This window comes from Toxorhynchites rutilus, chromosome 3 (genome assembly GCF_029784135.1).
Source record: "Toxorhynchites rutilus septentrionalis strain SRP chromosome 3, ASM2978413v1, whole genome shotgun sequence".
Taxonomy (NCBI): domain Eukaryota; kingdom Metazoa; phylum Arthropoda; class Insecta; order Diptera; family Culicidae; genus Toxorhynchites; species Toxorhynchites rutilus.
Window position 1 is genome coordinate 329,841,814 of NC_073746.1, and position 15,630 is coordinate 329,857,443.

A 15,630-nucleotide genomic window follows, 5' to 3' on the forward strand; every position below is an offset into this window, starting at 1 on the left:
TTTTCGATTCCCGAACGTCGTCTCACATGTGCAGAGAAAAGCGGATCCTGAAAGATATAAAAGAAGCTAATGAAAGTGTCGTAGTTGCAAACAGCATGGAAACGCAGGTGGTTGCTAAAGGCAACATAACAATCAAAGCAGACGTAGATGGCGTAACCGAAGTGATTGATGTGTCGGATGTACTTTGCATTCCAGAGCTGGCCATGAATTTGCTATCGATACATAAAATTTGTAGTCGTGGTCATCGTGTTGTATTCACGAAAGAGATGTGTAAAGTTTTGAATGAGAGAGACAACGTTGTGGCTGTAGGTATGCAGCAAGGCGGATTGTACCGACTCCGCCAGAATCATGAGAACGTTTCTTGTATGACGACATTGAAGGAGGACATCGGATTGTGGCATCGTCGTATGGGGCATTTGAACATACACAGTTTGAAGCTGCTTCGAGACATGGTTACTGGTGTTCAATTTGGTGATATGAGTCTACCAGCGTGCGTTCGTTGCTTAGAGGGGAAGCATCATCGTCAGACGTTTAAATTCAAAGGTCATCAGAGCAGATGTGTTAGAACTTGTTCACAGCGATTTGTGTGGACCCATGGAAACGAAATCTATCGGGGGAAGCAAATATTTCTTCACCTTTATCGATTATTGCAGTAGGAAGTGTTTCATCTACTTCATTAGTTCGAAGATAGAAGTATTGGAGTGCTTCAAAGATTTTCAAGCTTATGCCGAATGTTCGGACGTTGTCTGGAACTAGATTTTTGAAGCAACTTTTTTTTATCAGCAGCTCAAAACTGCAATGAACTTTATTTAATAATGACATTTTTTTTGTAACAAACTGTTACTCACATGAGTAGTTCTATGCTACAACTCCCTTTTTCTTCAACCAGCTAATTTCCGCCTAATATCCTCCTGTTTTCTATATTTAATTATCATTTCATCAATACAATTTCAATGTTTAGTATTTCACTCATATTTACCCCAGATAAACAATTATTTGAACTTTAATTAATTTCACAATTTTCTATTTTTGTATACTCATCAACCTTATACTTTGCTTTTGTTTTTATTTGGTTGTCGATGACGTTTTTTTGTGCGCCGGTTGTCGCGCTCACCGCTCGAGAGCGCTTGTATCATCTGACAGTGTTTCCAGCGGTGCCACAACAGCCCCTCTCCGTAATTCTGGTTTAAATCACGGATTGTAGCCAGACTTACAGACTTCGAATTCGGGCACCGCCAACCTCGTAACCGGTCGTTTGTAGACACCCTTGGTCGTCCGCACTACCGCTTGCCTGACACGACCATCTATGCCCTTTACAACTTCCTCCACAACTCCACGAACCCATGTTTTCCTGTTCTCGCTATCCGCAATATATACTACGACTCCAGGCTTTATTGGTTCTCGATCGACATACCACTTTGTACGTTTATTGATGAACGGTAAGTACTCCAACAGCCACCTCTGCCAAAGTTTCTCCGCTAACAACTGAGATCGCTTGTAGCTATCCCGCAATGCTTCTGCTTCGTTTACTGGAACGACGTACGACTCCGCGCCACCTGGCGGATAACCTCGAAGGAAATGATTTGGCGACAGTGCTTCGTCCGTATCCGATTCCTGGGGCATGTACGTTAATGGCCTCGAATTTATCGCATCTTCCGCCTCAGTCAAAACCGTCAACAACACCTCATCGGTTAGCTTTCGTCCATCGTCCAACGCTGACAACGCTTCTTTCGCTGATCGAACGAGTCGCTCCCATGCCCCGCCCATATGGGGAGCTGCCGGTGGATTAAAGTTCCATCTTGTTCTTGCATCTGTAAATGCTTCTTTGCATCTTATAACGATAGTTTGAATCACCTCCTTGCTCGCTGCTACAAAATTTGTCCCATTGTCCGAGAAGAACTCCGTTGGCATACCTCGCCGACAAGCAAATCGTCTTATCGCCATCAAGCACGCCTGACTCGACAAACTATGGGCGACTTCTAGGTGAATTGCTCTTGTCACAAGACAGGTGAACAATGCCACCCACCGTTTCTCCACACGCCGACCAACAGTAACAAGCAAAGGCCCAAAAAAATCGACTCCAGTGAAGCTAAACGGACGCAGATTAGGGGTCACGCGTTGTACTGGTAACGGTGCCATCCTTTGTGCTTTTGGTTTGCAATTTCTTGTTTTGCACCATACACAATTATCCACAACCTTCCTCACCTCAGCTCGAAGATGGGACACGTAGAACCTCTGTCGAATTTCGTTTGTTAGCGTTTCTCGGCCTGCGTGTCCGTACTTTTGGTGATAATGGTCCAACAATTTGCGTGTGATCTGGTGACCTTTCGGAAGCACTATCGGGTAACGCAGCTCAAACGGAAGAAACTCCGCTGCTGCCAACCTTCCTTCCATGCGAATGACGTCGAGTTCATCTAGGATCGGTGACACTTTGTAGAGTGGACTGTTCTTTTCCATATTGCATCTGACTGGCCCCTCTGCTTGACGACTTTTTATCAAAGTTCTGACTTCGTCGGGATACGCTTCTACCTGAGCCAATTTAAACAGACAACTTTCCGCGAATTGATATTCATCGCGGTCCAACGGTTTTTCGATTATCGACAGCTTCTTCAAGATCGATGCTCTAACCTTCTGTGATGCCGGCACAACTTCGATTGCCTTTCCTTCTCGCTTTGCTCGTAGATTGTCGATGAACCTCTTCACACAAGCCAGCGTTCTGACGAGAACGTTCCACTTGGAAAACCTTAAAACGTCCACTAACGTGCTTTGGACTTCTATATCATGTAACAGGAAAGCCGCTCTCATCTCTTCTTCCACATTTGGGGGTTTTGGTTGTGGTAGTGGCCATTCCGGTTCCGGTCTGCGCAAAAATTGAGGACCTTGGAACCAAGAACTATCCGAACCGAGCTGTGGCCCTTTATTCCATTTGGTTAGCTGTTCCGCAACATTTACCTTGGTTGGCACCCATCGCCATTCCGATGGCTGCGACCGACTGATGATTTCTCCGATCCGGAACGCTACAAATGCCTTATATTTCCGTTGATCGGAAACTATCCAAGAATGGACGGTGCGCGAATCCGTCCAGTAGAACACTTGCTTCACTGTCAAGCTGTGATTCTCTCTTATAGTGTCAGCTAATCGACAACCAAGCACGGCCGCCATTAACTCCAATCGTGGGATCGATACCTGCTTCAGTGGTGCCACCTTTGCTTTCGCTTGCACCATCGTACACCGAGGAATTCCCCCAGCCATGATTCTAAAATATCCGACGCAGCCGTAAGCCTTTTCGCTGGCATCTGCGAAAATATGCAGTTGCAACGACGAGTAATCAAGAGACAAAGCGTCGCCGAAGTAATGTCGCGGGATCTTCACCGACTCCACAACACCCAAGTGTCTCGTCCATTGCCTCCATTCTTCCAGCGCTTCTCCTTCGATGTCCTGATCCCATTCACAACCCATTCTCCAAAGAAGTTGAATCAGCACCTTTGCGAAACATGTGAACGGTGTCAGTAGTCCTAGTGGATCAAAGAGGCTCATGATGCAGCTAAGCACAACACGTTTCGTTGGTACCTTTCCGTCGTACAAGTACGGCATCAATTTATCCTGCATCTTGGTGGTGAACGTGAAAGCATCATCTGTCGTGTTCCATACTATCCCCAACACCCGTTCGGGATTGGCTGAATCCAGGAGGATTGCCTGATTCTTCTCCTTTTCACCCATCTGCTCCAGGAAAGCTGGGGAGTTTGATACCCAGTTCCTGATCTCGAAACCGCCCTTGGAATGGATCAATTTCACCTCACTCGCTCGCTGAACCGCTTCTTCGACGGTGTCGCTACTATCGAAATAGTCATCCACGTAATGTCTGTTAATAATTGCGTCAGAAGCCTCTGGGAACTGTTCACAAAAGTCTCGAGCATTTCTATCCTTTACGTACATTGCAGCACTTGGAGAACAACTGGCTCCGAAAATGGCGCAGTCCATTACGTAAACTTCATTTTCGAACACGAACCGCTGAGCTTGTTTATCCTCCGATCGTATTTGAAGCTGGTGAAACATCTCGCGGATGTCACCTCCAAATCCGACGCGATGTTCCCGGAATTTGTTTATTACTGAAGGTAAGGAGGTTAAGTAGTCCGGTCCTTTCAGGAGCATGGAATTGAGTGAGACTCCTTTCACTTCTGCTGCCGCATCCCATACCAGCCGAACTTTTCCCGGTTTCTTTGGGTTGAGGACGACGTTCAACGGTAGGTACCACACATTTTCTGGTTTTGTTGAGATTAATTCCTCCTTCGTTGCTTTGTGACAGTAGCCTTTCACCTGATACTGAACTATCTGCTGCCTTACTGCCTCTTCCAGTTCTGGATTCATCGATAATTTCTTCTCCAAACTTTTCATGCGCCGCAGTGCCATTGGCAAACTATCTGGAAATGTAGGGTTCTCTTCATTCCAGAGCAGTCCGGTCACGAAGCGATCGCCGACCCGAACTGTTCGTTTCTCCAAAATTTCTCGAGCCTTTCTGTCTTCTTCAGATTCTGGCATTATTTTAACTGAACCCCCTTTTTCGTCGAGGGCGTACTGCGATTTAAGAAGATCGTGCAACTCTTCATTTGATAACCCTATACACGAATGTTGTCCCACAAAACCTGCTTCGCGATTTGTCCCTTGTGGTCCGTAAACTGTCCAGCCTAGTTTCGAACGAACCGCGATCGGTTCGCCTGGTTGACCGATACGCGATTCTATTGGTGCGAAAAACTCAATATGTTTAAGCCCGATCAGGAGCATCGGTGTTGACAAAGCATAATCGGTTACAGGCAACCCCTTCAAGTGCCGATACTTTCCGGCTACGTCAGTGAAATTCATGGACTGCGTTGGCAGCTTCAGGTTGTTCACGCTGTGTACATCCCGAAGCACGAACTTTTCGTTCGAGTCGCGAGCCGCGATTGTCAACTGTAGTCTCTGAGAATATTTTTCCAATCTGGAGACTCCAGCTGTCCACGTGACGCGGAGCGGCTGAGTTGGTCCGCTGCACTTTAGTTTTCTGGTCAACGAACTGTCTACCAGTGAATACGATGACCCCTCATCTAGAAACGCTATTGTTGTAACGCTTACGTCACCGTTAAAAATTCTAACCGGCACCATTCTGAACAAAATCGAATCCTTGGAGAAGTCACTGTGAGTATTACAGCTCGATTGGATCTCAGCAGAATGAAGCAGACTGTTGTGGAGCTTCGAACAATTTCCTATTGTGCAACGAATATTAAGTTTGCACTTCGCTTTACCGTGGGCGTTGAGACAGATTTGACACAATTCCCATTTCTTCACCGCCTCCCACCGCTGTGGTACGCTAAGTAGGCGAAAGTTCTCACAGTTTCGCAGACGATGATTTGTCTGCCCACACATCACGCAAGGTGTTCGACCCTGCGTCTTGTTCACAACGGCACCATCGAATCCACTATGTGCATGGACGTAACTCTCCTGTTCCTTACTCTTGTTCTTTATTTTATCAACTCGACTACCACTTACTTGAGACGTATCAACGTAATTTACCACTTCGCTCGCAGCAGATACTAAATCTGATAGGAAATCTGCTAATGTTCGCAACGTCACTTTCGTCGCTTGCCGCTTGTACCGTATCCAGTCGATTTTCGTACCCGCTGGCAATTTTTCCACCAATTCCCGGATGAGCATAGGGTTCACCAAATGGTCTTCCAAGTTCGTCGATTCGAGGTGATCGCAGAGCTGCTGAACAATCACTCCAAACGTGATAAACGATGCTAATTTTTCAGACTTTGGCGGATCAGCCTTACGCACTTTCAGCAAAAGAGAGTCTAGAAGCTGCTCCGGCCGTCCGTACAACATACGAAGCATTTCCATGACTTGAGGCACCGCGTCTGGTAGTAGAAGACGACTACTAACCACATCTCTCGCTGCTCCCTTCAAACTCTCCTGAAGACGGGCCAAATTTTCTAGATTTGAAAATCCGCATGCATCCGTCGACGTCTGATAGCTACTGAAAAACAGAGGCCACTCTTCTGGTCGGCCAGAGAACGGTGGAAGTTTTCGGGACAAAAACTGTCGAGCTGACAACTGCGCTTTCGATGGTCCACTTCTAATGACATTTTCGGATTTATTTCTAATTTCTTTTTCTCCCTCTGATTCGTACTCAGAACCGCTGCTGTCTTCGCTGTGCGCGTTGGCGTCTGACTGCTTTACAATAGATGCCTGAACGCCTTTTACTCCTGAAGGTCCAGCTTGCATGACCGGAGTTGAATTGCTAACGTTGCCATCGTAAAACTCTTCAGTACTTATTAATTCCTCTTTCTTTTCGACAGCTACGTTTTTCTTCACATTCTTCTCCCGCTGCACCTTTTTTTCTTCTCGGGACCCTTCTCTGATTAGCTGATCATATTCCTGCTGCAACTTCTTGCGCTCGGCATCTCTCTTGTGGTTGAATTCCGCTTGCGCCTTAATTTTCATTTCCAGGATCTTCTTCTCAGTGTACCATTGCATCTCAAGTTTCTCTTTTTCCAGCTCTAGCTGCATTTGGGCATATTTCAATTTCTGCGTCTGTCGTTTCTTCATACGTTCCCTCTCCAGCTCTATCGCTTTCATGGCTACTGCCATCTCTTGATCTTCCTGATCGGGATCCGTCACTTCAGTACCGACACTAGCATTCTGTCCAACACTGGCACCCTCTGATCTTATTTCGTCGCCAGATTTACGACAGTCAGGGCACATCCAATCATCATCATCTTTTACCGGTGATGACACACCGACACAACCGTAGTGGTACCAGCTCTCACATTGATCGCAAAACACCATCTTACTTTCGGCATGATCCGGACGAGAGCAACGCGCACAGTTGTACCCCGTCTTGTTTGGATCCTCTTCTGCCATCTCAGTTTCGAGGTTAGATTGTCCCGTACGTCGAGTTTTACTCATTTTTGAGATTGTTCGGACGTTGTCTGGAACTAGATTTTTGAAGCAACTTTTTTTTATCAGCAGCTCAAAACTGCAATGAACTTTATTTAATAATGACATTTTTTTTGTAACAAACTGTTACTCACATGAGTAGTTCTATGCTACAACTCCCTTTTTCTTCAACCAGCTAATTTCCGCCTAATATCCTCCTGTTTTCTATATTTAATTATCATTTCATCAATACAATTTCAATGTTTAGTATTTCACTCATATTTACCCCAGATAAACAATTATTTGAACTTTAATTAATTTCACAATTTTCTATTTTTGTATACTCATCAACCTTATACCTAGACGGCGCCAGTGGTTGTATGGTTAGCGTAACAGCCTCACAATCCGATCGGCCTGGGTTCAATCCCAGCTGGCGTCGTTGGGATTTTCTGAGGCGAAAAATCTCTGGTTACGTCTTCCTTCGGAGCGGAAGTAAAAGAAGTTGGCCCGGCTCATGAGTTGTTGAGTCTGATAGGTAGGAACAGGTGGAGTCGCCTCCCTGATGTCGGTGATTGGCACTAAAGTGGCGGAAATAGGCCGACGAAAAATAAGCGAAGATAAAAAAAAAAAAACCTTATACTTTGCTTTTGTTTTTATTTGGTTGTCGATGACGTTTTTTTGTGCGCCGGTTGTCGCGCTCACCGCTCGAGAGCGCTTGTATCATCTGACAGTGTTTCCAGCGGTGCCACAACACCGAAACACAAACTGGGAAGCGAGTAAAACGACTAAGAAGTGATAACGGAACAGAATATGTGAACGAGGACATGAAGCGATATTTGCGGCATTATGGAATTCAGCATGAAACAACTGTGCCGTACAACCCTGAGCAAAATGGTTTAGCTGAACGAATAAACCGGACCATTGTGGAACGTGCTCGTTGTCTTCTCTCTGATGCTGTGTTAGACAAGTCATTTTGGGCGGAAGCGGTTAGAACAGCTAATTATCTCATAAATCGTTCTCCGACGAAAGGTCTCAATGTTACTCCAGACGAACGATTTTGTGGGAGAAAGCCGGATTCATCAAACTTGCTCGTGTTCGGAACGAGAGTGACCCACATTCCCAAGGAGCGGCGGAAGAAGTGGGATCCGAAATCAGAAGAAGGTATCTTTGTCGGGTATGCAATCGGATCGAAAGGTTATCGAATTTACAACCCAAGAACCAGAAGAGTTTTTGTGAGTCGTGATACTACTTTCCTGAACGAAGGCAGTAACGAGAAACAACCAGCGACTTTAGAACCTGAAATATTACAGTTTAGAATGGCAACAGCAAACTTGAACCCGGAATTGGAACCCGGTGGTGCAGATAAAGCAGCACCAACGAGTGTTATCTGTAGCGAAGAGCAGCAAGATGCAGCAGAAACAGCGCTCCCTCCGCAAACAGAAAACCAACAGTGTGTGGTAAGGCGAAGTGGAAGGGAGCGCCATACCCCAGGCAAGTACAACGATTACGAATTAAGTTTCAGTGCCTTCCCTCAAAACATTTCCCCGTCTCAGGTACATCAAAACAATGTTCCGCAGTCGTATATGGATGCGCTGCATTGTGATGACAGCAATCAGTGGCAGAAAGCGATGGGAGCAGAAATCAAATCTTTTGATGATAACCGCACGTGGGAACTCACCGAGCTACCAGCAGAACGGAAAGCTTTGAAATCGAAGTGGGTGTACAAACTCAAAACAAAGGCAGATGGCACAGTCGAACGGTATAAAGCACGACTGGTAATCAAAGGGTACTCGCAGATCAAAGGAATCGATTACGGTGAGACATAGGGCCTGATTCTCGAATACACTTCACGGTGGAAACGAAATAAACGGCACGCCATTGAACTACGTTTTACGGGTTAGTGAAGTGTCGAAGATAATGATGAGTTTCAGGCAGAACGAGCACTTTTCAAATAAAAAATCATAAATGAAAATTAACTTCTTCGTATCAAACTGGTATTCAATGTGAGTGGAAAACTTTGTTTTCTTCATGTGATATAATAATCTCATACAAAAATTTCATCTGAAGATAATTTGATGTTATAATGATAAATTTAGTGGGAAACTAATCTCGTATCCAGATGTCGACACCGTACCGTTGTCATCGCGAATACGTTTCATTCCGTTTCCACCGTGAAGTGTATTCGTAGTGTATTCGAGAATCAGGCCCATATTCACCGGTGGTCAGATACGCTACAGTTCGCTATCTTATAGCAGTAGCAGCAAGATTGAAATTGCAAATTTATCAACTCGATGCGATTACGGCTTTTCTGCAAGGTGACCTAGCAGATGAAGAAATCTACATGGAGCAACCAGAAGGTTTCGTTTGTGATGCTGGTGAAGTGTGCCGTCTCAAGAAAGCATTGTACGGGCCGAAACAAGCAAGTCGTGTATGGAACATGAAGCTCGACACAGAGTTGAGAAACATCGGTCTGCACAGGTCAAAACTGGATACGTGTCTGTTTTCTGATCGAGAATGACAAGGTACTTATTATGGCTGTATATGTGGACGATCTCCTTATATTCTCCAATGACGACGATATGGTCACTGGGTTGAAACAACAGTTAATGGGAAGATTTCATATGAAGGATCTTGGCAGAACATATACATATACATATAACACGAACTGAAGGAGCTGTTATGAAGGATCAGAAGCAGTATATTGAGCAGTTGTTAAAACGATTTGGAATGGTTGACTGTAATCCAGTTTCAACACCGTTTGATCCAAGTCAGCGATTAACAAAGGAAATGTGCCCGAAATCATCTGATGAAACCAAGAGAATGGAGAAAGTACTTTCGTGAACTTGTAGGTGGCTTACAGTTCATTGCACAGTGTACTAGACCCGATATTTCGTTTGCAGTGAACGCGGTCAGCAGTTTCTGTAGCAATCCAGGCGAAGCTCATTGGACAGCAGCCAAGCGTGTACTACGGTACCTTAAAGAAACGATAAATGTCTGACTTACTTACAACAACGAAAATAATTAACAGAAGCGGAATATATGGCTATTGCAGCAGGTCAGGAAGCTTTGTGGTGGCGCTCATTTCGGGCTGAACTGAGTGGTACTAAACCAACAATCCCATTACGATGCGACAACAGAAGTGCTATCTCTTTAGCCGAGAAAGATATGGGATATTCGGCGCGAGCAAAACACATCGATTTGCGTCATCATTTCGTTAAGGAGCAGCTAGAAAAGAACACTCTTGTACTTCAACACGTTGCTTCCGGTCAACAATTAGCAGATATCCTGACAAAACCAGTTCCATCTCCGAAACTTCAAGATGTAACGCAATTACTTGGAATTCATTAAATTCAGGGTTAGGGAGGATGTTGATCGAAGTACCCCTTGAATTTATATATAGCAAATAAATCATTCTAGTGTAATTAACCGTTGCAATCAGACGTGTCTTTCTAACACATTTTCTTTCGTGGAAAACTCAGCGCACAAAACCGTTTCAATTTGATTTTGCTATAGAGATACCTATCGTCCACATTGTCAAATAAACTGAGAATGTGTTTGCAGTAATGATCAAAAGAGAAAGTCATTGTAGAGAAATCGATCAAGTCACCTACACCCCTTTCATTCTAAGCCTCTCAGTTGGAAACAGATTCTCGCATGCTTTCATGGATGAACGGCAATCAGTTGTGGAAACAGCAATTAAGATTCGCTGTTTCCACAATAAACTGGCGTTGGTAACATAGCTTGAATAAAACTGCATTTTCTCAAAAATAAAGCCGTAATGCATTTCGGTAATGCACGCGTGTACTGATTATACATTCAAGTGAAGCCTCGTACTGAAAATTCCCTCCTCTGGCGACATGGAATAATAGTAACCCACATCCATTTGAAACTTTATTTCCATTAATCATAAAACCTTACAAATAAGCATTAAATGCGTCGTCTGGTATGTAAATAGTCACAACTTCCTTCAAAAGGCACAATCTCTCTGAGACTAAGGAATAAAAAGGTTCAAAAATATCTTAGCAATTAATAAATGCACTTTAGTATCCGTTCAGTGTGGAAGACACGCTATCTCAAATGAATTGCAGATTACATTCTAAAAATGCCAAATTTGCTATCCCCAATCGGCTTATTCAGCGCGGCCTGCAAGCTCAAGCCTAGAACCTTTCGCGTATCGACGGGATCAATAATTCCATCATCCCAAAGCCGAGCGGTGCTGTAATACGGTGATCCCTCCGCTTCGAATTGCTGAATGATGGGAGCTTTGATTGTGTTTCCAATCTCTTCTGTCCACTGTTTTCCCGAACGTCTGTATTGCTCTTCGGTAATCTGGGCAAGAACACCAGCAGCCTGCGACCCCCCCATCACTGAAATACGACTGTTTGGCCACATGTACAGGAACCGAGGTGAATACGCTCGACCACACATTCCGTAGTTGCCTGCTCCATATGAACCACCAATGAGCAAGGTCAGTTTAGGCACGTTTGCACACGCTACCGCCGTTACCATTTTGGCCCCATTTTTCGCAATTCCACCAGCTTCGGCATCACGACCAACCATGAACCCGGTTATATTTTGTAGGAAAATAAGGGGTATTTTCTTTTGCGCGCATAACTGAATGAAGTGAGCTCCTTTGAGAGCGCTTTCGGAAAACAGAACACCATTGTTGCCGACCACACCTACGAGATGGCCATATAATCGGGCGTATCCACAGACAATCGTTTCCCCGTAGAATTTCTTGAACTCAGTAAACCTACTGCCGTCGAAAATCCGTGCTATCACCTCGCGTACGTCAAATGATTTCGTCACATTGGACCCAACGATTCCGTACAGTTCCTCGATGTCATATCGGGGCGACTCAGGCTCCGGTGTAAAACTCAATTCATCATGGTTCATCTAAAATCAGTAATTAGCTGATCAAAGGAATACATTAACGAAACAAAACTTACCATCGTTTTGGTGCTATAACCCGCCTTTTCATCGTACTCGCTTGGGCGATTCAGATTTTGCACTACTTGTCTGGCCAAGTACAGGGCATGCTCATCGTCAACAGCGTAATGATCTGTAACACCAGACGTGCGACAGTGTAAATCAGCTCCACCTAAATCTTCAGCGGACACAATTTCCCCGGTAGCCGCTTTAACAAGCGGAGGTCCAGCCAGAAAAATTGTACCTTGTTTTTTCACAATTACGCTCTCATCAGCCATCGCTGGAACGTACGCTCCCCCGGCAGTGCACGAACCCATGACGACCGCAATCTGCGGAATTCCAAGGGCTGACATGTTCGCTTGATTGTAGAAAATTCTACCGAAATGATCTTTATCTGGAAAAACTTCAGCTTGGCGGGGCAAATTAGCACCGCCAGAGTCAACCAAGTAAATGCACGGCAGATTGTTCTCTTGTGCGATTTCCTGAGCGCGCAAGTGTTTCTTCACCGTTATTGGGTAGTAACTACCTGCTTTCACGGTAGCATCGTTACCTACAATGACACAATCCACACCATGCACTCGACCAACTCCCGTAATAATTCCGCCCGCGTTTACCACATCTTTCCCATACATGCCGTTGCCAGCTAAGGTGCTCAGTTCCAGAAACGGCGAACCTGGATCGATCAACCTGTTGATACGGTCCCTTACCAAAAGTTTACCTTTGCTTGTGTGCCGTTTGACTGCTTCCGGCCCACCCCCGCTCAGCACCTTCTCTGTGACCGATTTCAGTTCATTGACCAGTTCACTCATCTGTGAGTGATTTTCCTATTGGAAGCAATCGGGGATGATAACAAACAAGCAAGCAGGTGGTTGTTTTGAATAAGCTTACCTTGTACTCGGCAGATTGTCGATTAATTTCGGTGGGCAGAACATTCGCCTCGGATATGTGAAGCATTCGGCATTTAGGACGAAGTCGTTGGTAATTAGACAAATTTTGAAGAATCAAACGCGTTTTTTGGAACATTTTCTGCTTCCTAATTCTATGGACACACAATGTTATGTAAAAAGGAGGAAATGCGGTAGTTTGAACCGAGAAACCGTGCACACACGATAGCACACACTTCCAATTTCGATGTCATATTGCGTGTTATCATTTTGACGATTGACAAATTCAAATCCGCGATGATGAATGTATAGTGGCAACACCTGGTGTTGATATTTGTGATTGTGAGGCATATATTTTCTATCAGATATGCTTGCTTGAAAATAATTTCAAGTCGTTAGAAGTTAAATGAAAAACATTATATTATGTTTATTGACTACATCTAGCACGAAGGTTTTGCCTCTGCTTTATTATTTCTGTTCAAATTCCCTAATATTTTTACAAAAAAATCTTGTCATGAAATAAAAACATTATCAGAAAAAAAATTTGTTTATGATTTTTTCACCACATGCAAAATAACATGTTCCTCGAAAACATAAAATACATATTTGATACGGTAAAGGAAATTTTCATACACAATTTTTATTTTCAGTGTGTTAAATCCACCTAAAATTTCATTGCCGTAATCGCTACCCGAAAGCGGAGTACGGATCTCAATGCCGTTCAGGTGAAAAGAAACGTCAATGCGAGAGGTATGTGAATAGTGATCAGTACGAAATAATTCTTATAGCGAATTCGTTTTTGAATTGATTAGTTCCAAACTGACTCCGTAATATAAAAACGTTTTTAGGTTCATAATTTTTATTTGAAAAGCATGTTTATTCCACCTGTAAATCAATTATTATTTTCGCCTCCCAATGAAAGCACACGAAGCTTAATACAGTGTACGCGAATATACCTTCAAAATCAGAATCCAAATTGGATTACGATTTCAGTAATACAAGACAAAACGAATTCGCTATTAGCGAATTAGTTTTTAAAACTGAGTCAGAGTCAAACTGACTCTGTAATAAAAAAAACCTTTTCAGTTTCACGAATGCGGTGGTTTGTTCGTGTGCGTTATATAGTCTGATTTGTTTATATTTGCGACGGCAAATATACAGTGTCAACGTTTGGTGGCGATATTAGTGCTTGGGAGGTAAATTATTCTCCATCAAATCAGAAGGGCCAAGTGCGGTGTAAAAATATAAAAGCTTGAATGAAAATCTTTACTTCATACTGTTTGATTACCTAACACATGTAGTTCTGACACTCACTTAACCTTTTGTCGATGCATTTCCTGTTTGTTCCACAAATAATTACTATTAAAATATAAAATCGTCGTTAGACACAGTTTTCGTTCAATATGTTTCTGCGGTATAGGAAAAATCTCTTATTTCATCACATAAAATAAATATTTGATACGTTAAAATAAATTTTTATTCATAATTTTGATTTTGAAAGCAGGTTTATCCCACCTGAATATCCATCATTATTTTCGCCTCCCAATGAAAGCACACGTAGCTTAATACCGTCTACTCGAATATACTCTTCAAAATCAGAATCCGAATTGGATTACGATTCCAATATAACAAAAGCAAAAGCAGCAGGTTTTCCATTTTCATAGTCTATATTTTTAGATTTCCTAAAACAATACTCGAAACTTGACAGTTCAGTATTGTTGTATTAGTGAACCTGAGTGCCAACCCGTAAAACATCTCAGTGCGAAACTAATAGCGAATTCGTTTTTAAAACTGAGTCAGTGCCAAACTGACTCTGTAATAAAAAAACGTTTTCAGTTTCACGAATGCGGTGTTTTGTTGGTGTGCGTTATATAGTCTGATTTGTTTATATTCGCGACGATAAATGTACAGTGTCGACGTCTAATGGCGATATTAATGCTTGGGAGGTAAATTATTCTCTATCAGATCAGCAGGGCCAAGTGCAGTGTAAAAATATAAAAGTTTGAATGAATGTTTTCACTTCATATTGTTTTATTACTTAAAACATGTAGTTCTGACACTTACTTAACCATTTGTCGATGCATTTCCTGGTTTTTCCACAAATAATTACTATTATAATATAAATTCATCATTAGCCACAGTTTTCGTTCAATATGTTTCTGTGATATCGAAAAAAAACCTCTTATTTCATCACATGAAATAAATATTCGATACGTTAAAGTAAATTTTCATTCATAATTTTGATTTTGAAAGCAGTTTTATTCCACCTGAATATCCATAATTATTTTCGCCTCCCAATGAAAGCACACGTAGCCTAATGCCGTCTGCTCGAATATACTTTCAAAATCAGAATCCGAATTGGATTACGATTCCAATAATACAAAAGCAAAAGCAGCAGGTTTTTCATCTTCATAGTTTTTATTTTTAGATTTTCCAAAATATACTCGAAACTTGACAGTTCGGTATAGTTGTATTGGTGAACCCGAGTGCCAACCCGTGAAACATCTCAGTGCGAAACTAACAGCTTTCGGGACGAACCAGTGCGATACTGAGTGCGAAACTGACTGAATAAAAAAACGTTTTGACAGCAGTTAGTGCGGCACTGAGGTTGAAACTGAACAAAAACGAATTCGCTATAACAGCTTTCGGGGCGAACTAGTGCGACACTGAGTGTGAAACTGAGTGAATAAAAAAACGTTTTGACAGCAGTTAGTGCGGCACTGGGGTTGAAACTGATCAAAAACGAATTCGCTATATGAGTGAATAAAAAACGTTTTGACAGCAGTTAGTTTGGCAATGGGGTTGAAACTGAACAAAAACGAACAATGAATTCGAATTTGACGATTCTATTGAGGAATACTGTCCTTAAACAATTGAAAATGATAAGTGTTTGCTTTATTATGTA

General features: G+C 43.0%; 2 protein-coding genes across 2 annotated transcripts; both read right to left on the bottom strand.

Annotated features, from left to right (window-relative positions):
• Positions 1-1,191: 1,191 nt before the first annotated feature.
• On the bottom strand, positions 1,192-8,459 carry LOC129774580 (uncharacterized). Its single transcript, XM_055778343.1, has 3 exons — positions 7,546-8,459; positions 7,199-7,264; positions 1,192-7,137 (listed from the first exon to the last, which is right to left on the bottom strand). Exon 3 carries the CDS (start codon positions 7,039-7,041, stop codon positions 1,192-1,194), a length of 5,850 nt encoding a protein of 1,949 aa, XP_055634318.1. The 5' UTR covers positions 7,042-7,137; positions 7,199-7,264; positions 7,546-8,459.
• A 2,280-nt stretch (positions 8,460-10,739) lies between these two features.
• LOC129775850 (probable methylcrotonoyl-CoA carboxylase beta chain, mitochondrial) lies at positions 10,740-12,994 on the bottom strand. Its single transcript, XM_055781001.1, has 3 exons — positions 12,730-12,994; positions 11,862-12,665; positions 10,740-11,808 (listed from the first exon to the last, which is right to left on the bottom strand). Exons 1-3 carry the CDS (start codon positions 12,862-12,864, stop codon positions 11,002-11,004), a joined length of 1,746 nt encoding a protein of 581 aa, XP_055636976.1. The 5' UTR covers positions 12,865-12,994; the 3' UTR covers positions 10,740-11,001.
• Positions 12,995-15,630: the final 2,636 nt, after the last annotated feature.